General features: G+C 40.6%; 1 protein-coding gene across 6 annotated transcripts in view; it reads right to left on the bottom strand.

The window, feature by feature from the left end:
• Nucleotides 1–25,715, bottom strand: part of DZIP1 (DAZ interacting zinc finger protein 1) — a 40,998-nt gene extending 15,283 nt beyond the window's left edge. For 2 of the 6 annotated variants that reach the window (XR_010026809.1, XM_063149544.1), the window contains exons 1-13: nucleotides 25,668–25,711; nucleotides 23,797–23,868; nucleotides 22,403–22,472; nucleotides 21,835–22,329; nucleotides 17,174–17,258; nucleotides 15,511–15,635; nucleotides 13,214–13,375; nucleotides 12,398–12,535; nucleotides 11,328–11,390; nucleotides 9,946–10,086; nucleotides 7,585–7,633; nucleotides 6,236–6,295; nucleotides 339–398 (exon numbers count right to left, since the gene is read on the bottom strand). Coding sequence is in view for 5 of the 6 variants with exons in the window: in XM_063149544.1 (XP_063005614.1) it covers nucleotides 339–398; nucleotides 6,236–6,295; nucleotides 7,585–7,633; nucleotides 9,946–10,086; nucleotides 11,328–11,390; nucleotides 12,398–12,535; nucleotides 13,214–13,375; nucleotides 15,511–15,635; nucleotides 17,174–17,258; nucleotides 21,835–22,329; nucleotides 22,403–22,405 (1,381 nt within the window). In the remaining variant the exon portion in view is untranslated. Of the gene's footprint in view, nucleotides 1–338; nucleotides 399–6,235; nucleotides 6,296–7,584; nucleotides 7,634–9,945; nucleotides 10,087–11,327; nucleotides 11,391–12,397; nucleotides 12,536–13,213; nucleotides 13,376–15,510; nucleotides 15,636–17,173; nucleotides 17,259–21,834; nucleotides 22,330–22,402; nucleotides 22,473–23,796; nucleotides 24,971–25,667 lie in introns of those variants that run through there. The other 4 variants (XM_063149547.1, XM_063149549.1, XM_063149548.1 and 1 more) reach the window with 4 other exon arrangements.
• Between the last annotated feature and the right edge of the window lie 1,978 nt (nucleotides 25,716–27,693).

The raw sequence follows: 27,693 nt of genomic DNA on the forward strand, positions 1-27,693 counted from the left end.
GTTTAAAAAGGGAGTGAGCTCATATTGCAATAGTGTCAGCACCAAAAATTTCCTAGTCAGGGGCTTTTCCCCATCATTTTTGCTCTGCCTAGTTCAAATCCCTTTGGACATGTGACTGCTTTAAAGAAATTAGCCAGATTTTCATAAAAACATTGAACTTGGATAAGAAAATCATAATATTTATAAGCAATAGCAAACAGGAGACTGACACAAACAATATTCCCAGCCAAATCACACAAATATAATGAAATACAATGAAAAATACTGTAGGTATCAAATAATATTTTTTGTTTTCAAGAAACACATGCCAGCATATTTTGAGCTGAATCAGTCATTACCTTTTTCCTCTTCTGAAAGCTCCTCTATGGGCTCCAGCATATGCACCAAGGGTGCCTGCTCTAATAATGAGGAAGAAGAGGAACACCAGAAAAAAGGACAGAAAAAGGTCAAGGTCCAGAGAGGGAAAGTCAGAAAAAAAACCCACCACACCGATGTCAACTTTCTTGATTGCTGACAACCTGCTTAACCATCACAAACCCACTGCAACACGACCCTTCAGTGCCTCAGGGGTACATTTTTGTAGAGGAGACCCTAATACAATAGTCACTTCAGGAGTGATTCTGCTGTCCAAACACAGGTGTATGGTGTCATCCCAGATACATCAGAGTTTTAAGCTGTCAGTGCAAGGCTGACTGATACATCACACAACTTCTGGAATGGCACCAGGTAGGCCAGGTAGGGTAGTTTTAGATATCTACAATGACAGGGCCACCCAGGATTACATAAATCAATACTGATGTTCATTTCTCATAAGAATAATTTTTTAAAGATGCATTTAAAAATACTGTTTATGTCCAATTTTATACTATAAGTTTAAAAAAGACAAGTGAAATGGACAAAGTTAACCTCAAAAATATATAGAAAAAGATATTAACTCACTATTCCAGAGAGTTAAGTACTGAGTCCATACATGCAAGTGATTTAACATATATATATATATATATATATATATATATGAGATAATTCCCAATAAACCAATTTCAAAAATCTTCAATCACTCTAAGGGAGTAGAGTCAGTATTATCATGTGTTTTTAAGAATTCTGGAAATGTCTGTGCTGCAAACAGCTTCCTAAACACAATGAATTTATCATTTTATAGGCTGTCAGGTACAATTTGCTTCACAAAAAATGAAGTCAGACTACAGTTTATTTACTTTAATAACTTATAAGACATGCTTGAAAATGATTATACGTAGACCAATTCAGGTTTTTAAAATGTTAATATTCACCTTCTACACATTAATTGCTATCAATGAAAACTAGAACTTGAGTGTCCTGTAGGGTTTACAATAAAAACAGGTATGCAAACTGTACTTTCAGCATCCAACTACAGGCATTATAAGAGAAAACAATTTATGGGTCAGTATTTTGGGCCTACGTGCATTTTCCCCATCCTTCACAAAAAAAACCTCTTGCACTATAAATGGTTGTTATGCTCTATGGGTAGAAGGGGAGGAGTGATGCTGCATGAAGATGTTCTTTGGCATTTCTTGTACACCAGGTACAAACATGGATGTCTGTGACAGGTAATCACAGTGAAACGAGCATTTGGGGCTAAGTGACACTGCCACATCTCCAGTATTCCCCAAGTTAAGGGGATTAAATCTGGTGGCATAAATGCTTGGGTATGAGAGCTGGTCTCTCCATGCTTTCCATGCCTGTGGTGATATTCAGCTTCTCACCTGCTTTGCCAAGCCAATTAGCAGACTTAATATTTGCTCCCACAGAACTTGCACTAAATAAGAAGTTTTAAAAAATTGCTTCTTATACCATCACAAATCATTAACAAGATGCAAATATCAAGTATCTTAGGACAACTTATTTAAAAGCAAAACTCTGAGAGACAAATGGGCTTCTGGTCTTTTAATCTCTAAGGCTGTAAAATTTACCATGGCCAGAGCATTCCTGGGCACTGGAACATGACCCTCCACACTACTGCTCCTGGCACACTGCTGCCCTTCACCAATTAAGATCCTCCAAAACAGTGTTCAGACACAGTTTGGAATCATTCCCAAAAGCCTGAAATGTGTCTGTTTAGAAGGACAGAGCCTAAAGCACAGATTAAATGTTCTAGGAAGATTTAATTAAGCTGCATGGGCACTGAGGCTTCTGAGTTTCTTGGCTGGACTTTTCAATCAGTAAGGCAGTTGTTGTGTAGTTGGATTTAATCTATGCTTGTTTTACCTGTACTTTACTCAAATGCTCTCTGCTTAAAGGGGCTGACTCATCTCTGCACAAGCCCTTGCCAAGTGATTTAATGTAACAGGAAAATCTCAGTCCCCAGAACTCAGACCTGAAAATGGTCTGCTGATCAGGCATAAAGGTACATGCTTCTCTTCCACAGTGTACCAGAAATAGAGGAAATGAAAAACCAGGAATTACTAAGAACAGTTGCATGAGCAGACCTAAGATGCATTACTGTCATGTGAAATAATGTGGTAACAGAAGAGATCAAATGCTAAGGCAGGAGGGAGTGCAACACCTGGAAACATTAACTTCCCTTATGTAAACAAGCCTTTTCTTTCTCTTCACTGTACACATATTCTAAGAGATACCTATTAAACATCACAATGGAATCACATTTAAGAAAAGCCATTACTCTGGTTTACAGACAGGTGTGGAGATGACTCCCCTTAAGGAGTCCTCTCCTTATGTTTATCAGAGATGTGCTTCTTCTGGCCATCTATCATTACATACTAAATATCAGCAAATATTCTAGCCATCATTAAGGCCAGCAGAGGTGTGTCTATCATCCCATATCTTCCAGAGTATCTCTTCTGACAGCTAATATGTGTGGAGACACAGATGACATGTATCAAAAGTACAGGTTACCTTAATTTTTCAGTGGATAACTGAAAAATTATGTGCCCAGCATACTTTAAGGAATAATTAAATACCTGTTTTAAAGAGTATTTGAAGACAACTTCTACACAGGTGGAACAGGAAAATATATTCAACAATAATGAAGGATTCAGGCTGTGTATGTTTCATGCATATAATGTATTTTTGTCTCTTCTTATGTACAAGTTAAAAATATTCTGACAGTACTATTGGAAAAGAAGTCTTCTGGCCAACATTTAAAGATGAAATCTGATCTATTTATGTTGAAATATGAAATGCTAAAAAACTTTTAGCCTGAACAGAAGCAATAAAATTATCTATGGTGTAGTGTCATCTACAGTAAGCACTTTGCACTTGCAATGTAACAACCTAGGAAAAAATGTAAAATGTAGGCCATGGCTACACTTATTTCATGCTCCTTAAATTTATACTCAAATTACACATACAAAGAGCTGCCAGACCTAATCTGTGACACCTGTAATTGTTTTTCAATTAATGCACTTAATATATTTTTTCTCCTAACTGATCAATAGAAAGCCACATACTGTACATAAGCAGCAGAAATATTAATTTTAAACCAGTATTCCTAAGTGTGATTTTTTTGACACTTACCTGAGGCCCCTAAGTTAGGAACACAGTCACCTCAGACTCCTCCTACTGTCATCGAAGGGACACAGGCAACTTCAAAGAGCATTCAGATCTTAGTTCAGCTGAACCAAACTCTGAAGGTGCCCCTTTTCTCTGTTTACTGTCTAGAAAGAGTAAGTACTTTAACCTAATTTTCCTCAGATGCTTCAGCTATGTCCCTAGTGATAGCTGAGCCTTGGTGTCCACACCATGTCTGCAGACCGAGACACAGGTTTTAATGAACAATCTAATTGGTAGCTTTGCCTTTTAACTACTGTCTTCAATTCCACCTAATATTATTGACCTAACAAAGACTAAATATTGAACAAGTATCAACATTTCAAGAGTAATAGAGAAGCCAAAGCCTAATTTTAAAATATTGCTTAAAAATAAATTGTAATTAATCTGTTGCCTTTTTGTGAGACTGAAGTAATATCTGAAAGCAAGACCTAAGTTATATCTGCACAAAACCCTACAGGTAGCTCAGAAATGGACAGAAGAATGTTGAGCCAGAATGGCATTCAAGGAGCTCTACTAGCTCTCACAAGAAGTCAGGAATATTAACACAAAAACATCAGACTAACATAGTCATTCTCCTACTTTACACCTAGGATAACTCACATTTGCAACTTGGGTATCTTTTCATAACACAGATTTAAGATGTGCAGAATGAATACTAGGATGCAAAAGCATCTGAGTGGCTTTGAAAAGTGTACTTAAGTTCACCTTAGAGAGCCTTTTCTAGAATTAATTAAAAAAAAAAAAAAAAGAAGATATTTTATATGCAGGCAATTATAAGATGATCTGTGCTAAATAAATTTGTCTACAGAAGTTACCAGGAAGTGCTTTCCTTTTCATAAGGGCATGAGATGCAGTCATGATGTCTTAATTCAGAAAGTCAATCCCTTGAGGAGTCCTGAAAACTTCGGGAAAGACACCATAACTTCTGCTAACCTCCAGAAAATTAGGTAAGGCAAGTTTAAAAAACAATCCAGAAGGGAAGAAAGGGGACAGACAGAGAGACCTGCAGAGATAAATAAAATAGTAATCAGCAAAGGAATCTGAAGGGAACACCTTCTTTGAGGTTTCATAATAAACTGATGGTGAATCTTTTGTGTATCAATGGCAGGAATAGCCTTTTCTATCTTGAGAAGTTTCACAAGATGTCACAAAATTCATATTTGAAGCAGCAAGAAACTATGAAAGATCTGAATGAGCTAAATCATTAAATTGTCAGAGTACAAAAAATACTAATGTTCACAGGACTGTTCCTCAGGAACTGTGCTCAGTACAAATGAAAGCAAATGCACAAAGGAACTAATGCTTGACGAGCTTGGTGGGTAAGTCTTTAGCAGCAATAATCTTCATAAAAATTAAATCTTAAATTCAGGGCAATTGCTAAAATATGTGCTGTGAGACTTCTTAGCCAGAACCAGAACTGCTGTTCTGGTGTAATGAGGCTGGCTTAAATGAAAAAGAATTAATTGTTCAAAATGCTATCCCTAATTCTCTATACTTCATACACTATTACTTTTGTCTACAAATATTCATCCATATAGTTGAACTTAGGAAGCTACAAGCAATGAACTACTAAACCTTGCATAGTTTAGAAAAAAACTCTGTATTTTTCAAATAATGTTGCCATAGAATAATTAGCAATAAAACAATCACTTTTCCCTTTTAAACTAATTCTTGTCATAACACATAGTTGAAAAGGAGCACTACATGAGTTTTTCATTCCTCATCAAGTCATTGAAAGCTTGGTACATAATGCCCTTTCTCCACAGAGACATTTTCAAAACTTTTTGTATTTGGTGAAAAAGAAAAATTATCTACATTTTTCACAGACAAATTCCATTTAGTCTCCCTGTGACAGGCTTAAAAACTAAGAGAAATAATTAGAAAAAAAAAATTCAACTACAATTCAAATCAGTAAACTGTTTTTAAACATTTTGCTTGCTTGTTTTTCATTACTGAAAAGGAAAATAAAGAATTAGTTGATCACAGAATATTGGTATAGTAACAAAACTCTCCATTAATTTGCAAACTGATTAAAAAACAAAACTATTTTCACAAAACAAGGCACAAAACAATGTAAATATAGCTCCCTTGCCCCCCCTCCCCTTCTAAAGTGCCACAAGTTAAAATACCTAAATAATGATCTATATGTAACCTCAGGTATACTGTGGAAGAACTCGGACGGGATAAGTGCCTACTTTGATTATTTCTTCTGTATTTTTACTCCTTGCCATTTGAAGTCACATGGAAAATACAGTATTTCAAGACTTGCAAACAAATATCTCCACATGTTTCCCTATAAAAACCCCAGTAGATGCATGTACCTATCCAGTATATGCATATAATGTACCTATCCAGTATAAGCATATCTTCCATTAGAAAACACAAATTTCTTCCTCAATATATTTCATCTAACTGTTTCAATAATATAACTATTCTAGGAAATATTCTGAGATTATTTTAATTTGTTTTTCATTTATTCTTCTCAGTAGTATATCCTTATAATTTTTTCATAGAAATTCTCAACTCTGACATAGAAATTAGGTTCTTTCTATACAACTACTCTTAGATCTATGATTTGACAAAAGCAAATCATCTGAGAAACCATTTGACAAATGATTTGACAAACCTATGATCTGAGAAAAGCAAGGGCTAGATTGGAAAGTAAGGTCCTATCAAAAAAACTTACCAGGAGGAGGAATTGATGGAGTTGGTTTAGGTTCTTGAAGACGCTCTACAGGAGTGTTCACTAAAATAACATAATAGTAAAAAAAAAAAAATTGTATTATTGTAAACAATAGCAGACAAATACAGATTCTTAAATACAGCAATATTTAATCATATTTATAAATCAGTTATTTTTTTACATTAATGGGCAAAAAATAAACAAAACATTTACAAAGTAAAAACTGTTCCTTCACAACATAAAAGTACATCTCTATGTATGCTTAGCATTTTTAACACTTCCAGAATCAGGAAAAGAAACTACTTTTCTAACTAAATCATCACTGGACTAGAATATGATCATTTTTTTGGTCATGAGTGCATGCTGCCTTTTTGTCACAGGGAAGAAGTCTTGGTCCAAAGCTACTTAGTCAAGACCAGCCTGCCCAGGGCTTGTATTCCCCAGAGAGGATCTGCAGCATCCACAAGTGACATCAATGAGTGCAAACACTCATACATCTATAGATTGCCTATAGGGTGTAGCCTCGGAGTGAATTAAGCTTCAATCCTACATTGCTCAGATCAGCTTGGGGCTAGGAGCAAATGTGCCATGGACTTTTACTTGTCTGTGCTTCAGTGTGAATGAATATGACCAGCTAGAGCTGAAAAGCCATAGCCTTCCTCAATCTGAACCTACTCCCTGCTCTTTGACTCAGTTCAAGCCAGTGTCTTGTTAATACAGAAAAATGGTTTCCAAACTGGGATCAGAATTAATTCAGCGGTCATCACCTATTGCAAAAAACTTACTTCAAGTAAGTGCAAATGCAGCATTAACCCATATGGGTGTTTGCAGTGCAGGACAATATCCTGAAACACTATTATCAGGTTTAGCTATTTGTAATAGACTTCAGATGTTAAAGTATTGCACAGACAAAAATATAAGAGTTCTTAACATTCTTTGAACATCTGTGTCTTAATTGACAAGTTAATCAGTTTTGTCTATTCTTTCAGTATTTTCCCTTTTGTGAGTTCTGCAGCCTAAGGACAGTCAAGTATGAAAAGAAAATCAATTAAAATTATACTTCATAAAGCAAATCTGGAAGTTTTTTACATAATACAAAATAAAGTTGTTCTATTTTACATCTCTTCACTACTCAAGCAATCAACTTTGTACATTAGAAGTCTTTACAGCTACCAAGCATGCTCTTTGTAAATTGTGGCATCGAAACAGATAGGTACCCTGTGAAAAACAAATACATTTCCAGTACTGATTTTATTTCAGTATTTTGTTAGTCAAGTTGATATCTATACTTGTTTCAGCTGGGCTGCAGAAATCAGAAACTAAGTCTGTTTTTTCTTACAGTTTGTACTCACCATCATATGTTTTAACACTTGGAGGTGGTTTCACAGACAATTCTCTTATCTAATGGAGAAAACACAGATACATTAATAGATACAAATGTAAATGATCAATATCTAGAATGAGCATTTAGCATGAAATACCTAGTTTCAGTACTATTCCATAAGAGAAATTATGGGTTAGGATTTGGGGAGAAAAATACTACTTCTGTGTCCAATATATATTTTGTTCATGCTTAATAAATGTTTTTGTGTTGTCTTAATCACCACTCTTTGTACTTCTTGTTATTAAGTCAAATGAGAGCAGACACAGGGGCCACTTCAGCACTTAAGAGTTTCAATACTTTCCTCCTCAGCAATTCATACCCCATTTTGCAAGCCTGGCTTCCAGTACAGGGAAACACTGGAGTGTTTAATTGCACATTAATTTTAAATGCATGAACAGTTCTCCTCTCTGCTTTACAGGTTTACCTATTTGACACCCCTGAACTGAACTAACAAGAGTAATTGACAAGCACTGAACTAACAGAGTAAAGGAAACACACTGTCTGTAATGTGATCTAAAGAAAACAGGAAACTTGTGAATCCTATATCACTAAAACAATGTTCTGCACTCCAATTCCCCAAAGAGAAGAACACAATTCATTCAAATACATAGCCACTGTCAGATGGAGCTGGCACAAGATATTGGACCCTGATCCTCTTTTATTTATTAGTTTGGTTATAGCCAGTAGTGCCTCTATTCATTGTCCATTAAGTATGAAATCTGCAAAAGTGTTGGCTATTTCTCAAGCCCTTCTATTTTGCAGGGATTGAGAATGTAGATCTGCACAACTGTATTTCACAAACACCAAACTTGGACTCCTCTGAACCTATTATACATCTGTGGTCATACTGTTATCTTTCCAAAGGTCACTTGATTGAAGGAAATTCATCTATGATTGTCCTCCATTTCTCCAGCTATAAAATTTGTGAAGGTGGAGATGTAAAAGCTATTATTTGTCTTTCCCTTCTTTAAGTATAAGTTTATATATTTTATAAGTTTCTTTCCATAACTTAAGTATAAGTTTAACATTAATCTCAAGCAAAATGTGTAAAATTAGATTTACAAAGAATGCACCATCTTATAGAGAAATAGGCCACAATCATGCCATAGTCTAAACTCCAGACTACTCAGATCTTCCCCCACCAATCATTTCTAAAATTCTATAGTTATGTTTCAACAAAACCTTATTTTAGGCAAAAACAATTAATTTCCAAACATAGAATCACAGGCTATCTCACACTGAATGGGACCTACAAGGATCAGGTCCAATTCCCTCATTGGACTACCTAAAACTTAAACCTAAGAGCATTGCCCAGACGTGCCAAGAGCTGTGACAGGCTTAGTGCCACAATCAGTTTCCTGGGGAGCCTGTTCCAGTGCCCAACCACCCTCAGGGTAAAGAACCCTTTCCTAATGTCCAATCTGAATCTCCCCTGCTTCATTCCATTTCCTTGTGTCCTATCACTGATCACCAGAGAGATCAGAACCTCCTCCTCCACTGCCTCCCTTGAGGCTGTGATGAGATCACCTCCCAGCCTTCTCTTCTCCAAGCTGAACAAGCCAAGTAACAACAGTTGCTATCCCTAAAATGCCCTCAAGACCTTTGTTCACCTTGTTTGCCCTCCTCTGGATGTGCTGAAAAAGTCTGGTGCCCTTCTTACACTGAGGCGCCCAAACTGCACACAGCAGTCAAGGTGAGGCAGCACCAGCACAAAGCAGAGTGGGACAATCCCCCACCTCAATCAGCTGGAGATGCTGTGCCTGATGCACCCCAGGACAGGGCTGGCCCTTGTGGCTGCCAGGGCACTGCTGACTCACATTCAACTTGACATCACCTCAAACCCCCAGATCTCATTTCTGCAGGACTTCTCTCCAGCCTCTTGCTCCCCAATACATGGATATAAGCAAGGTTACTCCATCTCAGGTGGAGAATCTGCCACTTGGTCTTGTTACATTTCCCATGACAATATTTCAAAGAATTATTCTCACAGTTATGAATATGATACTTTATTTTTAGTGTGAGAAGTAACGTATTTTCAGATTTCAAACACTAGATCCCATTATGATTACATCCTTTTCACTATCAAAAAATTTTGGTTTATTAAGCCTTTCTTTAACAAATGTGTTTTAATTCCTGGTACATTCCTGTGTCTCTTTTCCAGATCTATTCTTATTTATCAACATAATTTCCAAAGCCTAACCAAAGCACTCCAGCAATACTATTACAAATTGCAAATATTAGAATATCAGGGAAATATAAAACCCAAGTGCTAGTATAGTGTTTCTCTGTGTCCTGTGCTCTCTAAAACAGAGTGTTTCACAAAACAGACCTGCTTCCTCTGACTAATAATCAGATCATTCTGCTCCTGAAGCCTCTTCTCCAATTCTTCTATCCTCTTCCTGTAAAAGATGTTATTTCTGTTCAGGTCTTCCCTCGCTGCTGTTTTGGTGCTCTCCACCTCTGACCGTAGCTAGAAAGCAATCAGAAGAAAAGTAACATCATGTTAACACTATAAAAAATATTTTACAAAGTCTAAACAAGCAAGTGTCATGCTTACATACTTCTAACATTTTTTTCTCAGAAAAACCTGATGTTTTCTGTGACTTCACTAGGACTTGTATATATCATAGAACAGTTGTCTGGATCACTTTTGAATTACACAAGGAAGACTACTTAAATCTCAATATAAAGAAAAGGACATACACACACATTGCTGAGATTGCCTAAAAATGAGATTACAGGAAAAATTGTGTAGATCTATAAAAATGTTTTAATTGTAAATAGTGTCCAACAATGATACTTTATGGAGGTGATATGTGAATTTGTATAATAAACCTAGTATATTACCTCCAAAGGTGGAAGAAAGGGAACATTATTTAGGTGTACCATCCCAAAAGTAATACTTACATTACTTCTCCCTTATTCTATTCTTGCACTGTATGTGGGTGTATCTTTAACTACATCCTTTTTGGGGACTGTTCCATGGTTCATCCCCAATGTTTTCTTGCCAGAGGAGGAGAAGCATTGGTCAGACCACTATGATCTGCTCAGTTCTTACATGGTCACGCAGATGAAAGGAAAATGAAAGGAAAAGAAGCAAGAGAAACAAAGCAGCAAAGAGATTAAAAAGAAATGCAGATGTAAAAAGAAATCTGAGGAATAAAGCTTTGTATAGTAAAATATATAAACTGATGCAAAATAAAATCCCATGGTGTTTTCTCCTGGAAAAGTTGAACAGATTCTGCTTTAGAAAGCTACAACAGAAAAAGCAATAGAGAAGTGATAAGAAGGAGAAAAAAAAATGACTGAGACATATGCCATAGGTCCATGGTGGCAGCAGGTACAGGGTGGATGAAAGCTACATGCTGGCAAGTCAGATCTCAACTATTCAGCTACATAACATAGAATATACTGTATAATACAGTGCTCACAGAAACAGCTGTAAGCTGTAAGCTTTTCAAAATACAGATACAGTTTCAGTTTTCTGTCAGATTCTGAAATGCTAAATTAATTTTCAACCCTGGCCTTAACTGAAACACCAAGATCCTACCACAACAGAAACACGGAGATGATAAATACAGCTAAGAGAACATACTCTTATAAAATCTTGATATCTGGCACATGTACTAGAGCATATCAAGAACTACTGAAAGTGAAAATTAAAAGAAAAAAAGTCTCCTTTTGGTGTAAGTGGTTTGCTGTGCCACTTACCAGGGACGTTTCTGTCTCATGATCATGACACTTGGCTTGCATACAAGACACCCACTTTTTTTCCTGCATAGAGGAAATCCATGTTAATTCTTGCAAACATTTAGTTTGATATATGCAGCTTTGTTTCTTGTTAATAGAACATGAGCATTTTGTTTGATATATGCAGCTTTATTTTTCTAAATAAAGCATAAATACCAAAAAGATGACAGATTTGATGAAATTTGAGTAACCCAGTATTTAATGCCTAGAACAGTTGATTTATATATCTGAGTGTAGTTTTCTTACCAATCACTCTAGAAACTGTATTTTCTCTTTGATTTGTATATGCAGACACTGTGAGTGAGAAATACACAAGCATTTTGATACATCTCTGTGTATTAACAAAAAGAGTAGTAAGTGTAAGGGGTTTTCACTCTAAAGAATGTAATTTTGAGCACTCATTAACAATGTATTTTGCATAATAATGACAAAACCCCAGAATTAACATATGAGTTTTAGAGTGAAGCCAATTTTCTTTGATGAAATAAATAAATAACATAAAGCAAAACTAAATTTTGCACATCTTTGCACAGAAGTGATCAAACTTCTGTATAACACCAGCAGTAAACAAAGGTCTTCACATCTCAAAAACCATGAAAGAAAACAAAAGGCACAGGTTGGAAAATCCTGTCAGAAAGCTTCCTAATTTTCTTTTTCATTTTGGGAAATGGAATATTCCAATTTTTTTGTAAGTGGCCTCACGGATGGGTAAACATAAATGCTTTAATAGAGCCTTCTGGAATTGAATTGCCACCACCCTTGGCAAAGACAGATATACTTAATCATAAAGAATAAGAGAATATGAATAAATAAGCATCAATTACTTAATTTATAATAGATAAAGAAAATAAATCCTTGTTTGCCATTATATGGATTGTATTAAATAGTATTAAATCTTTAAAACTAGCTATTTTTGGCATTAAAAATAATTAAAATTTTACTTAGGGATGTCATATCCTACTCAGAGATGAAGAGAAATAAAAAGAAAGCAAGTAATCTGTCAAAAGCAATACATTAAATTACAGTGTTACCTGTTTTTCCAGAAGTTTAACCACATATGGATGATCCCGAAGATGATGAGGTTTCTCCTCTGTAAACTCATGGCTGTCTTTCAGTGTTCCTAAATTGGATTTTTGTTGCATATTGGACTTTTGTAATTCTAACAGTTGCTAATAGGAGGGAGGAGGAATACAAAATTTTCTTTAAACACAGTTATGCAGAGATTGCATCAGATATTTCTCCCATTTCATGTGAGGTCAGCATTTATCAAATTTCACGTCATGAATAATATCTACATCTAAAATAAATATGACTTGTAAAAGTACACAGGACCTAGCAGCTGCAAAATGTAAGCTGCTCTGGAAATGCCATGCAGATTTGATTTCTGACCCAGACATACTTTCATGATTCTCTTGCTAGTGAGCATTTCCAAAGCATGTGCTGAAAACAAATTAACTCTGTCAGGACTGTAATGCAGAGGTTAGTGTCCTCCACACCACTTATGAAAATATTAACATAAGGATACTTAACATGCAGCAACCACAACAATATCTATTAACCTATAAACAGGCATTCAAAGGCTGAGGAGTACAGAAAAAAACTGACATAACTGATGAAGGGATCATTCATTCATACAAAGCAATCCTTTAAATAAAAAGACCTGCAACGTGAAATTATTTTAATAAAATACCTGTATACAAAGATACAACTATAGCTACCATTCAATCATTGTTTTTAAGAGTTCTGTAGGAAGAGGTTTACAATGACTATATCACATTTCAAATATGTGAAATTGACTGCCATCTGGGATTCATGTTTTAAAATGTTTGAAAATTCAAATTGCTTACATTTTCTAAGGTTGAATTTCTTGAATGTAAGTCCTTAAGCTCTTTTGTAAACATATCTTTCACTTTTTCTATTTGATCAGCAAATTTCTCTCTTTCCTCGTCTTTCCATCTATGAAATGATTGTAGAAACTCTTCCTCTTTTGATTTTTGCTGCTCGCATTCCTGAAATAAAAAAAAAAAAATTATTGGTGATTTTTCATCATGTTTAATACAAATTCAAGCTCCCAAACAACATGTGGAATGCAGTCACTTTCAACTTTTGGCAAATATTGTGACATCAAAAAACATAACACCAGATTTTTTTAAGAATTCTAGGGTAGCAAACTACCCATTTTGCTGAACAAGCTAAACAAGTATGCTTCAAAACAGTTCAGGCAGTTTATTATTTTTCACTGAAAAACACACAAATGACCTTAGTCATATCAAAGATTCACTTACTTCAGTATCCTGTTCTCACAAAGTCCTTAAGCGTGTAAGTAAGAAAGGCTAATATTGGGGCAAGCAAACATGCATGTTCTCCTTCAGTCTCTAAGCTGCCAGCTGTTTTCAGCTCAGAGGACTTCTGGAGCCTGATACACTCCTGTGAACTTCATTAACTGCATAAACTTCAATACATTTCTCCTCATACACTTTGCAGTTATCTCCTGTGGCTGCATAAGCTTTAGCAACTGCAACACCTTTTGCCAATGAGCTCCACAAGCTGCATAAAGAGCCAAGCACTTTTCTTGTTTTTGTTGTTTGAATCTGGCTCCTGCTAGGTACATTTGATGGATTCTGAGCCCGGAACTGGAGAACAGAGAGAATCACTATTCACTCTGTGCTACTCATGACTTCATAGGCATCATTATCTCACCCTCCATCTTCATCAAGTGTTTGTTTCTTTTTCAGAGTGACAACTCTCAGCATGCTCAGTCATTCTAAATACTGACTGATCATCTTTGTAGCCCATCTCCGTAACTTTTATAGCTCTATCCTCTCCTTTTTGAGATGGACTAGACTCACACAACACATTTAGACTGTGCACAGAGATTTTTCAGAATAATTGGTACTATTTGATCTTCTTTGCTAGCTACTACTAACATTTCCCCAGGGCTATGTATCACAAGCTTAAGATCTTGCCCTTCAGTAACAGCACTCAGCTCAGAACCCATTGTTTCATAAATGAAATTAGAACTATTTTTTCCCTATATGCCTTTACCCCACTTCATCTATTAGATTACTTCAACCATTCCACTACACAGTGAGGAATTTTTATATAGTTCTCAAATTGTTTAAAGTCCTGCATTTCACTGCCCAGGACATATGTATCTTTTAGGAAACACCAATATTTTTCCATCACAGCATTCACTCTGAATTTGTTCTCTATAATATGCAATCATTGTACAACTAGGAAGAATGGGATCATCTGTATCCTTCAAGCAAGGATAAGATCTTCAGCTCTTTCAATCAAAAGAGAGCAACATTGTGCCACCTGAATCGACAGTGGATGTCAGTCATAGCAGATAAACTGTAACCAGTCACACCACACATTTCTATCTTCCCTGACATCCCAGAAAGACAGAGAAGTTTTGAAAGTTTCTTGTTGTGTAACACTGCAGACTGTAGCTTCAGGACATTTCAGGTAGTCCCCTTGCAGTTAGGAGTCTCAGTTAAGACAAGTGACTTCAAAAGCGGCCCCTAAGGCACCAAAAAATGTACATTGTTCTGAATGAATGTGTTATGAATACTCCAAGTTCCACCTCATAAGCAAAACGATGCTTTGGGGGGCAGGAGAAATATGTTAGAGATGTACTTCTCAAAAGCTAGGCACAGAATGAATGAGTAGAATACCTTCCACATGTCCACATAGGGCCAAGACCCATTATTCTGACAGTGCCTGCACTCCTAAGTGAAACTCTAGCAGCTTTTGATTTAGTCATTCAGGACTTTTGAAAATGGAAGCTGAACACTTCCAAGACAGGGGGAACAAAAGGACTGAAGAAAGAGAAGTCTGAAGCTGAGTTAATGGAAAACAACACTGCATGTTTTACAGAAGATCAGGGTTTCCTCTGAAAACAAGGAAAAAATAATTATCCATCACAGACTATCAGGTTGGAAGGATCAGATTGGATTATCCTCCAGGATAATCTGGTCCAGACCTTGACAACAGCACAAACTAGACAAGGCGGCCCAGGACCCTGGCCAGCTGAATCTTGAAAGTGTTCAACTTTGGGAAATCCAGTACTTCTGTGGCTTGAGTGAACACAGTTCAAAGTGCTAATTCTTTTGAGACATTCACATTACTTAGTAAGTATTACCTTAGACAACCTGGCCAAGTTAGCCTGCTGCTCAAACTCTAACTGGGACTTGGTGAGCTGCAACTGCTCCTTCAGTTTTTCAATCTCATCCTGCAATTTTTCTATATTTCCTTTCTTCTTCTGTTCTGTTTGAAAGAAACACAGATTTTAAGAAGGTTTGTTGCAATTTCTGGAACTGCAATACTTACTGTTAATACATTTCTAGTGTTTCAGTAACATATTCACAGAGTGTGACTTTCTTAGACCATTTCCCTTCCCACTACCACGATTCTCCACAGATGCTTTCAAATACATATGTTCTCTGGACTGCTAACTTACCCTCAAATACTTCTACCACTGACATGAGAAATAGTTTATGAAATATTTACATGAAAAAGCATTCTATAACCTAATTTTATAGGAATCTAAGCAACACAGGCTCATAAAAAGGATGTACAAAGGACAAAGTGAACCTCAGTTATTCAATCTCTTAGGTTAAGTTTATTCTAAATAACTTTTGTAAGGAGTACAGTTGGAATACAACGAATTATTTACATGGAAAGAATTGGGGGAATATCAAACAAAATACGTTAAAATGCACAAAAATCACAGCAATCTTCAACTGTGAAACATTTCATCAATTTACCAAGTATTTACTTGCCCATCATCTGGGAATCTGAATATTATTTCAGAAATAACTGAATGGGATAGTTTTCCCAGAGAGCCATTTCAGGCTTTTATAGAACAATTATTTCAACTGTTTCTGCAGCATCTTACACTACCATTTTTATCAAGTGCAAGGTGCACAAGAGCTTCTTTCTTTTTAAAATATATTCAAACTTCCTCAGCTGCTTAATCACACCCCTCTCACTCTTGCTGCTGTTTCATTTGCCTGACAAGCTACACCTCAGACCTCATTAGATTCTTCCCACTTTTTCTCCTCCCAAATGTTCCTTTTTTCCTAACTTGTTCTTATTCTAACCACTGTTACTTGCCAATACTTGTTTGTCCTTAGCAATAAATCATAAGCATGCAGCCTACCAGGAAGAAGATAAATTAGATATGAATGAAAGAAACTTTGACATCATTGTTTTTCAAACTGAACATCTTTTAGCGAAGAGAGAAAAAAAGTATTCAAGTTAGTGGTAAAGCAACCTTAAGTATCATAGATAGATGAAGGCAGACTGTTCTGAACAGTTTCTCTTTCTCACTACATTTTACAGTCACTTTAGCTCAGGAGACCTTGATCCTATTCAAACTGATTTCAGGTGGGGTGGACTATTTATGTATTTATAATTATTATATATTTACAAAATTTATTTTCCTTAGTGCAGTTTGTTCATTTTACTCACTCCTTCATAACACACAAGCCTAAAGAGGAACTGTGCTCTGAAACGTGCTACCGACTAAAGTATTCAACAGAAATGCTAGTTTGAAAAGATGCTGCAGATATGGCACACAGGTTTTTGTTAACTATTTTCCAGAGACTGAAACATATGTTGCCCAATACATTGTATCAGTCAGTGGCACTCGCATTCACACAAATCTGGGATCTGCCACTCAAAAATTAAAAGTAAAAACTTTACTTCCAAGTTACACAAAATCATGTACTGCACATCCTCACTGTATTTACACTTTTCTAAACCACCTCTCTCAATTTTTTTTACAACATTAAAGTACATACCGATCTCAGACTCTCCTGGGTGACGTCTTTGAATGTGACTTTGTAAAAAGGAATAGGTCATAAAAGCCTTTTCACAAAATGGACACTACAAAAAAAAAAACCAGTTAAAAAAACATTAGTAACATCTTTTTGGTAAATACAGTGGTTAAGGTTTTGAACAGGTTATTACACTTTGTTCAAATGTAAAAAGAAGGTAACTTCAACAAATTCCATCTCACAAGAATAAGAACAAAGATTCTCATGGTACCCAATTTCTGTAAAGTCATTAGTATGTTAATGCTATTTAACATTTCACAGTGATGGTCATGAGCCAGAATCTGATCGTGCTAGGCACTGCACAAACTGAACAAACAGACTCTGGCCAAGCAAGTTCAAATTCAGATATAAACCACAGATAAGGATTCGTATATGTAGGTAGAGAACTATAAACAAAAGGCATGACAACCCTCTTCAGCACAATACACAGACTCCAGCCAACCAGTAGCTCAGGTGCTCTTAAGATTCATGCAATACCACAAAGTAGAGCACCACACAGCTGGAGAAAACCAACAGTGATGGGTTTCAGCATATGAGTTGTAAGATGGCAATACTCAGAGGACATGTAAAATACTCAGACATTTCAACTAAGGTAAAACAGCAGTACACAATTTTGTAAGAAAAGGTATGTAGCTACATTAGTGTGCCACCTAGAATCCTTCTGAAGCACAAAGTTCTTTCAATTACTGTTTCTATAATTAACCTACTAGTTTTGAATATAAATTTGAAGTCAAATTTGGATCCCACCCTTTTTGTTCATCTTCAAAATACATTCTACTAATGTTCAGAATATATTTAAAATAGGTGGGTTGTACAAGGACAGAAGCTGCATCTACAAACTCTGTAACATATGCATGAGGGCTCCTCATCACTTGAGGGTCATTCACTATCTCTATCATGCATGAGGGCTCCTCATCACTTGAGGGTCATTCACTATCTCTATCTCACACTTTTTTAAAAATAAATACATTTTAACAAAACACAGACACTCAAAAAAGTCATCAGTGTGATATGACGGTAAGAAACCAGCTTAATAGGTTCAAGATCTTGTCACCATAATCAATGCCAGAAGGAGGATCTGGTGAGCTACAGGCCTGTCAGCCCAACCTTGGTGCCTGGCAATGTTCTGGAACAGATCATCTTCAGTGTGATCACATAGAGGACAACCAAACAATCAGAACCAGCCAGCATGGGTTTGGAAAGGCAGGTCCTGCCTGACTAACCTGATCCTTTTATTACCAGGTGACCTGCCTAGTGGGTGAGGGAAAGGCTGTGGATATTGCCTATTGGACTTCAGCAAAGCCTTCAGCACCATCTACCACAGCATTCTCCTGGAAAAGCTGGCAGCTCATGGCTTGGACAGGTGAACTCTTCTCTGGGTTAAGAACTGGATGGATGGCCAGGCCCAGAGATTGTGGTGGTGTCACATCCAGCTGACATCTGGTCACTGTCATGTCCCCAGGGATCAGTGTTGGGGACAGTCCAGTTTAATATGTTTATTGATCATTTGGATGAGGGGACTGAGTATACCTTAAATAAATTTGCAGACAACACCAACTGAACAGGAATGTTGATCTGCTGGAGGGTAGGAATGCTCTGCAGAAGGATCTGGAGAGCATGGATTGATGGACAGAGGCCAACTCTATAAAGTACAGCAAGACCAAGCACCAGGTCTTTCACTTCAGCCATAAAACTCCCTGCAGCATTACAGGCTTGGGGCAGTGTCTCTAAAGCTGCTCAGTGAATGGAAAAGGACCACAGGGTGTTGGTCAGCAGCTGCTGAACATGAGCCAGTGTGTGCCCAGGTGGTCAGGAAGGTCAGTGTCACCCTGGTTGTATCAGCAGTAGTGTGGCCAGCAGGACCAGAGCACTGGTTGTCCCTCTATAGCCAGCCTTGGTGAGGCCATACCTCAAATCCTGTGTCCAGTTCTGGGCCCCTCAATACAAGAAGGACATTAAGCTGCTGGAGCATGTCCAGAGAAGGGCAATGGAACTGGGGAAGAGTCTGGAGTGTAAGACCTACCAGGAACAGCTGAGGGGGCTTGAGGTGTTCAGCCTGCAGAGAAGGAGGCTCAGATCTTATCACTCTTTACAACTGCCTGAAAGGAGGGTGTAATTAAACAGGGTTCAGCCTCTTCTCCCCGGAAACAACTGACAGGGCAAGAGGACTTAGCCTCAAGCTGTGACAGGGAAGGTTCAGGCTGGACATCAGAAGGAATTTCTTCATTAAAAGGGTGGTTAAACATTGGCATGGACTGCCAAGGGAGGTGGTGGAGTCACCACCCTGGATATGTTCAAGAAATAAATGAACACTGCCCTTAGTGCCATGGTCTAGTTGACAAGATGCTGATCAGCCAAAGGTTGGACTTGATGATCTCAGAGGTCTTTTCCAAGCTAAATGATTCTGTGATTATGTGAGATTCTCAAATTTCATATTATATTTAAAATGCTGCCACTGGTAGTCAGGTATCCTCTAAAATACACTTTTCAGCAAACACTAAAGCCATGAATAATTAAGACAAATTTTGTTCAGCAAAAGCAAGACCTACTATAAAACCAAAATAAAGTGATATAATATGGCAGCAAAGCATTACTGCCAACCAAGAGGGAGCTTACAGTGTAACAGATTGCACATGATTTACAGAACTAAATTGGCTGTGAAATAATGTTATCCATTCAAGCACAAACTTCATGTCAGTTTGACTTGCTGGTAGTGAAAGAAAGCTCTTACTGCAGGAGACAGGATTAACATAGGGAACATTTAAGTTTTGAATTATGCAACACTTCTTGCAACTACTTTTCAGTGTTAACTGCAATATGCACTTTATGCCCACATTGTACATGAGAATGCAAGATTTCTGAACAAAGTATTAAAAAAGTGAAAAATATTATTTAAAATTAAATTTGTATTATTCACATGAAGGTACTGACCAACAAGACCTAAATTTATGACTTGTAGGTGTCAGTACCATTTAATAGCAGCATTTCATGGTTAAACTTATATTGATCTTGGATGAAAGGCATTACATCTGAATTCCAAAACATTTACATTAGATGTAAAGTGCATCTCCGCTAAAAAAGGCTTATTTGTAAACAAGTAACAGGCATATTTGCAAAATATCCAAGACTTTGAGGGGATGGAATCTGAACTACCCTCTCAGGAACACCAGAAAAGCCTCTGTATCTGGCAGAGATAAATATCACAGAGCTGCTGTTTAGTGATCACACTACTACCCTGCATTTACAAACACTGGGAAGAGTTTTAATTATTTTGGCATTCAGACTCAGAATCCTGAAAACACTGTAGAACTTCAGGTATTGTTCAACATCATTCCCTGAACTTATTTTTCTCATGTGAACTTAAATAACTTCTAGAAAAATGAAAGGGGAGAGGGGAGATCATAAGTTTACTTTGTATGAATCAAATTATAAATGGGAAATAGATTTCCATCTCTGTTTTACTGCAAATGCCATTGAACAGATTACCAATGAGACAAGTTCACTACCATGTTTTTCAGCTTCCACAGAGACAGGTGCACACTACAAATATTTCTGGAAAATTTTATAACATTTGGCAATCACAGTATGAGAACTATTTAGGTTTATACATAAAATGCCACATTTATCTTTTGCAACACAGGACAAACTACTTTGTGAGCTGCATAAAGGTGTTTTTTTTTAAATAATACCATATCAGCAGCTTGTCCTTGAGACTAACACTTGAATGCATGAACCTTGCTTCATGTATAGTTCTACTCTTGGGGCATAAGGTACCTTTTCCCTTACAGAAACACTTGAGGCAACTTAGCTGACGTCTTAAATATTGAACTTTAAACATTCAGAGCTAGCCTGAAATCATGTCAAGTCTGTGTCCAGTGTACCCTTTAGACTTCAGATTACATTTGAAGCCGAAATTTGCATTCCCAAAACCTGAAAATGCTGATGCTGAAAAATACTTAGACCAAACTACCACACTATTGTAGTGAGACAAAAAAACCCTCCCAGTTTAAACTGAGTGCCATGACACTGTCAGTCAGAACAGCTGTGTATTAAGGTTCTTAAGGAAGACCCCTTAGGAACAGATTGTTGTGGAATCAGAGCTGAGCTAACTCACTGAAGCTCTTTACCATCTTGCCTGAGTCACCTCTGAGTCACACACAAAAGCAGAAACTTTGTGCCTGGAGAACATCAGTGCAGGACAGTGCATTGCTGCTCAGCATCAGCTCCAGTGCATTTGCCCTGTGTATTTTCTGACCACGCAGTTGGCAGACAAGGAAAGACAGCAACACAACAAAGTAGCAACATGTTTATCATAAGTTTTGTATGTGTGTGTATCTGACATTTCAGATGCATCTAAAGCAAATCCAAGAGTAAAGAGCATCTGTTAGTAAAAAGAGGATTTGTTAAAGATGATGTAGCATTCTCCAAAGAGTCTCCGAAACACAGATGGAAAACAAGCGCCAGCAATGCACTTCCTTTTGCAAGGTCACTGGTCCTTGCAGTTCCAGCCTTTCACCCAGCAAGCAACTGCACCCCAGCAGAGTGGGGCTGCTCTGCTGCCCATCCCAGCAGGCTCAGAGCTGACAAGGCGTGGGCGACTGGGCCACCAGGCCCTCTCCTCTCACCTGGTGGTAGTTGGCTCGTGCCTCCAGCATCATCTGCTGGGTGCTGATCATCTTCTTTCTCCGCCGGCATTCCTCCTTAAGCCCCTGGATATCCTGTGAGCGCTGGGCCACCTCCTTGGCCAGCTGGTCACGCTGGGCCTGTGTCTCTCTCAGGGCCTCCTCCAGGCTGCCGAGCTGGGCGCTGAGATACTCCTGGGAGTGCAGCAGGTACTCGGTAGAGAGCTGTGCCAGGCGCAGCAGCTTCAGCAGCAGCGGGTCTGCGGGGCCCTGGCAGTGCGGGCAGCACTCCCGCTCGGCGTTGCAGAAGGTGACATGCTCCAGGAGCGCCTGCAGCACGGCCACGTCTCCCTCCCGCGCCACCCGCTCCACGTCCACCGTGCTCAGGCGCCGCCAGTCCGGGTTCTCGTGCCGCACGCGGAACTGGAACGCGGGAAACGCCGCCGGCCCCGCGCCGGGCCCGGTTGCAGGCGGGTGATAGGTGCGCTGGGAGAAGGGCTGCGGGAGAGAGACACGGCTCAGCCCCGGCCGGCGCTCCCCGCCCCGCCCGCCCGCCCGTCCCGGCGCTCACCATGCCCGGGCTCCGTCCCTGCGGCTCCGCTCCGCGCCGGCGTCCTCCGCGTCGCTATAGCAGCCCCGGCCTGCGCGACGGGAGGCGGCAGTGACGCCGGGCTGTGCCGCCTCCCGCCCGCCCCGCCGCTCCCCGCCCCACGGCCCTTCCTTCGGCTCCGCGCTCGGCACAAATCCCGTCCTTCTCCCTCCCGGCATCCTCCTCCCGCGACGCCTCCGCAGCCTCCTGGCCGCGCCGCGCTAGGGAGCTCTGTCCCGCGGGTCCCGGTGCTCCCGCTGCCCCGCACGCAGCGCATCCTTTACCATCTTCACACGCTACTCGCATCAACAAAGGTGTCCTCGGCTCCGCTCTTATGTTTATGCATCCTTGACACAGCTACACAGCACACGCTTTCTCGCTCCACATTCCTTTCACTTCTTAGAAGTCTGTACATGCCACCCTGCTCGCACGCTCACTGCACCAACGTGCCTCCCTATCCTGTGCCTCCTCCGTGCTGCTCCTGACTCCAACCCTTCGCAGTCCTCTACCCCTGTGCTGTCCTGTGCCCTTCTCCAGCCACGGCTACTCAACTGTCTCCCAGATGTGACAACATCTGTCACCTCCCCACCATCAGCATTCATACATATGTCGTTTCTCTGTACGTCTTCATGCTGCTGCACCCTCGTGTGCCTCAGCTGGTAGCTCCATGCAATCTCTCCAGTGCCACTCCATACCCTTCCCAATGCCCACACACCGGTCGGGTGCTTGCAAACACCTTCCTCACCTTAACACAGTCACAATTGGCAGGCTGCTTCCACATGCTCTCGTCACTCATCAAATCAACACACCTCTGCCTGGTATCAGTACACACCAGACCCACTCCTGCAACCACACAACCCCACAACCTCACCACATCTGTCATTCCTGTCTCATTCTACCGAGCCCAAACACTTTAGCCCGGTGAAGCACCTCATGCCTTGCATACATCACGTACTTTACCATCAAGGCACAAATACTTTTCTTCAACACAACCAACAACTTCAGCCTATATCCCCACCCCAATCCCCAGTGCTCCCTAGTTTGGTGTTTCCCTTGCTCCTGCTCAGTTGCTTCAACACTATTTCTAAGCAGCAGCATCCTTCTCCTCCATCATACAAAATTAATCTATTTCACTCTTCTCCAAAAACCTGCTCTTCCTGTTACCATTTCTTAATATTTCAGTCCCCTAGCTACATCTGCCTTACTGCCATGTTCCACATTTATACCTCCCTAACTTTTCAGTCCCTTCCACACATATGTTAGTTTCTCATCCTCTTGGTCATTCCTAGATACATACCTCTCCAAGAACAGCCACACAATATCTGATCATACACTCAATTCCATGGATTCCTCTACATGATGCATTATAGACTCACAGAGATGTTCTCAAGGGACCTCTGGTGATCATCGTCCAGTCCAAATTTCTGCCGCACACTAGTTCACATCACCTGTGGCATTTAAGATGAACAGACAATCCATGACCTCCCTGTACAACCTGTTGCATGTCTGTGCTCTCCTCCTGATGAAAACATTTTTCTTAATGTCTTGCAGAGTATCTGCTTTTACCAAGATTAAAAAATGGTTTGAATATTTTTTACCCCAATTGTTCAAGTCACTGTAGGCCACTACTAGAGGGCCCCTTTTCCTTCTCTTCACCACACTAAATAAGCCCAGCTCCTTCACCTTCTTCTCATAGACCATGTAGAGCCTAATCATGTTAGGCCTCCTCTGTCCCCTTTCAGCTCCTCCACATAGTTCATACTCCCCCTCAGTATTTCCCTCCATTTGCCTCCTAGGAACTTGTAATGAACCTCACCTCTCATCACATTGCCCTCTCCAATATAAACAGTAACATGTCTACCAGTAATCACAATATAGAACTACTTCCACAAAAATACCAGCAGTGTTGCTACATGCACCAACACAAACACCCTCACAAATTACAAGCTCTTAGTTTTATGTAGATTTCTATGTAGGTTGCTTTTTGGACCTTGAACCTTAAGCCTACTGGTCACACACCCAAGATTCAATTCCATTTAGATTCTTCCATCACTTACCAGGCCACTTGTTTTTAATTTAGAAAAGGTACTGTGTGCTGTTTGCAACATTGCAGTCTTCTGCAAGAATGACATTTTTGCCACCTCCTTTTCCACGAACAGAGTCGCCAGCAAATCTTCAAAGAAATCTATTTAACTTTTTTTGATGTATATCACATATAACTCTGCCATATTACACATAATGAAATCTAACTCCCAAAGATCTAAGCCCAATATGTGCTTAATGTATTTGACATAAGAGAAATTTCTTTACATAAAAACCATGTGAATTTGAAAGCTACCACTTTGTGTGTCAAGCAGAAGAAGCCTGAAAAAACACACATTAAATAAGGGCCTTTCATTGACAGATGCATGGGCTTAATTAGAAAAAAAAAATAACCAAACACTATTTAAAGCCAGCAAAGGAAACCACACCTGAGGACAGCTTATTCTCCTCAACCAATGTTTCTAGTCAGGAATATCCATACAGATTTGGAGCATGCTGCTCCAGCTAAACCTGCTTTAACTGAACGTGACCATGCAGTGGTACATCATCTATCCATCATATAATTGCCTTTGTTGGAATGCGCCTTAAAGACCATCTAGTTCCAACCAGCTGCCATGGGCAAGGTCACCTTCTAGTAGACCGCGTCACTCGGAGCCCCATCTAACCCGGCCCTGAACACTGCCAGGGATGGGAGGGGCACCACGAACTTAAAAAGGAGTCACAAACTGCCCAGGCATCTCGATGGAGACAGAAGAAGTACGGACGGACGGAGGCGGTCCTTTTCGATCTTTTTTCCCTTTTCTTTCTGCCGGATTTACTCTATTCTGGGAGCTGTGCCCATGAGGAATTTCGGGTCATCACCCACCCCCGAGGCCTCCTCGGTCAAGGCTGGCACCGCTTGCTCCCCCGGCCACCCCTCCTCTCCGGGACGGGCGGCACGGGGGAAAAGCGGCGCTTCCCCGCGGCAGTGTCCGCGGGCCAGGCCCGGACCCGGCGCTTAGGGAGGCGGCCGAGCACGGCCGGGCCTGCGGGAGGCCCCGAGCCGGGCTCCAATCTGCCTGCCAAAACCTCCGGCTCCGCTCCGGAGCGCGGCCGCCTCGCCGCTCCCTCCCGCCTGCCCCAGGGGACAGGCCCCTCCGGCCTCGGCCTCCCGCCGCCCTCCTGCGCCCAGGGTGGGGGCAGAAAGGGACACCCCTGCGCTCACCTCCGGCTGCAGCTCCGCGGGTCTCGGCGGGCGCCGCAGGGCGCGGAGGGGCGGAGGGGCGGCGGGGCTGCGGCCGCTCCCGCCCCGGCCGTTACCGGCGGTGCCCCCCGGCCTCCGCCGGGCCCGTCCCGCGCCGGCCCCGCTGCCCCGAGGCCGCGCGGGTGGCGGCTGCGGAGGGGTCGGCGGCCGAGGCGGGCGAGGGCTCCCCCGCTGCTCGCCGACTCTCGCTCCTTGAGAACCTGCCCGGCAGATGCTGATGCCCAGGCGGGATGTCCTTTGTCTTGATCCGGTCCCGAGCCTCTCCGACCGAGAAGCAGCCTTTTCTCTCCCTTTTTGTAAAATGCAAGGGAAGTTACAACAAGCTTTGGAAAGGCTGCCTTTGGAAATTCAAGGCACGTTTTGCCACGCAGTCGCCGAACACGACACGTTTAAACCTGTGGAGCAGCGAACTTCTTGGCGCGATGGGGAGTCCCCGCCGGGGCGGTGCGGCAGGGCAGCGGTGGGGCGGGGGCAGGAGCCCGCCTGCCCACCGAGATGGATGCGGGGTTTGGGGCTTGCAGGAGCCCCCCTGCCCACCGAGATGGATGCGGGGTTTGGGGATTGCAGGAGCCCGCCTGCCCACCGAGATGGATGCGGGGTTTGGAGATTGCAGGAGCCCGCCTGCCCACCGAGATGGATGCGGGGTTTGGGGATTGCAGGAGCCCGCCTGCCCACCGAGATGGACGGGGGCGTTCGGGTTTGCAGGAGCCCGCCTGCCCAACGAGATGGATAGATAGGGGGTCTTGAGGAGCTGCAGGATCCCATCTGCCCGCCGAGCTGGAGCGGGGTCTCGGGATGTGCAGCATCCTGCCTGCCCACTGAGCTGAAAAGGGGTTTGTGGGGCTGCAGACTCGCCTGCCTGCCGAGCTGGAGGGAAGCCCGAGGGACCGAGAGCGTAGGGATAATCTCCAACGGGAGGAGGTGAGGAGTTTTCTGACGTTTACAGGAAAACACCACGTTCCAGTACCAGGATAAGGCTGGGAGTATGCTCTCCTGCAGATATCTTAAACGAAGTAATGTCAGGTGAAGTTGTTATTTTCAATGAAAATATGTATTGTATCATGCAGATAGAATAATTCCAACAGCTACAGATTACCTCAAATCCTTCTGATTTGATTCCTCTTCTCTGTAAGGGTTTTGAATTGTGTTTTTCCATTATAAATGCTGTGGAGCCTTTGTGGCCACAAGGAAAATTTCAAACAGTTTGTATTTAATATAAATTATGCCGGCAAATTCAGTGATGGAAGTAATAATTAGACATTTACAACATCTAATCTTCATTTAGGAATTCCATTTGGCATGGGATACACCACTGTGTTTTCTAAAGTACAGACTTACTGAGACACCAATTTACTTTTCTGAACTATGAAATTCTGTTGCGGCAGTGTAGATGTGGGCACATATGCTGTGAACACCAGCTTTAAGAAAAGAGGTAATCATTCAGTTTTTGATGGTTCAGTTTTTGATGCTCCAAGGGTACCTCAGCACATTTCAGTCACTCATGTGTGTTCAATCCAGAGGATCAGGCTAGTCTGAAGGAAAACCTGAACATATATCAAATATGGACATCCAGTCCTCAGTACTAATGACTTTTGCTTCTGCAGATATGCATCTGTTGGGTTACTAAAGCAGGCATTGACAGAAGAAGATGCTTTATGAAGGCTTTAGTGTGGTAAACCTTAATTAAGAGAGGACTTTGAAAACCTGCAGTGTGACAGTTACAGCCTCTATGGATCAGGCCTAGAGGCAAATATGCAATATTAGTTGATGAGCACTTTATGTGAATAAAAGATGAACAAGTGCCCAAGAAATTTTATACCCCATGCCCTTAGAATGCCCTAATGACAACACCACAGTCTGTTCAGCATGCCTTCTAAGGATCTCTTTTGCTATGAAAGTGGTTTTTATATAAAAGTAAATGCTAACTGTGTGCAAAAATGCTGGAAATGCTCTTCAGTTGATAAGGGGAGTGGTATATGAAGTGTGC

Source organism: Melospiza melodia, chromosome 2, assembly GCF_035770615.1.
Source record: "Melospiza melodia melodia isolate bMelMel2 chromosome 2, bMelMel2.pri, whole genome shotgun sequence".
Taxonomy (NCBI): Eukaryota; Metazoa; Chordata; class Aves; order Passeriformes; family Passerellidae; genus Melospiza; species Melospiza melodia.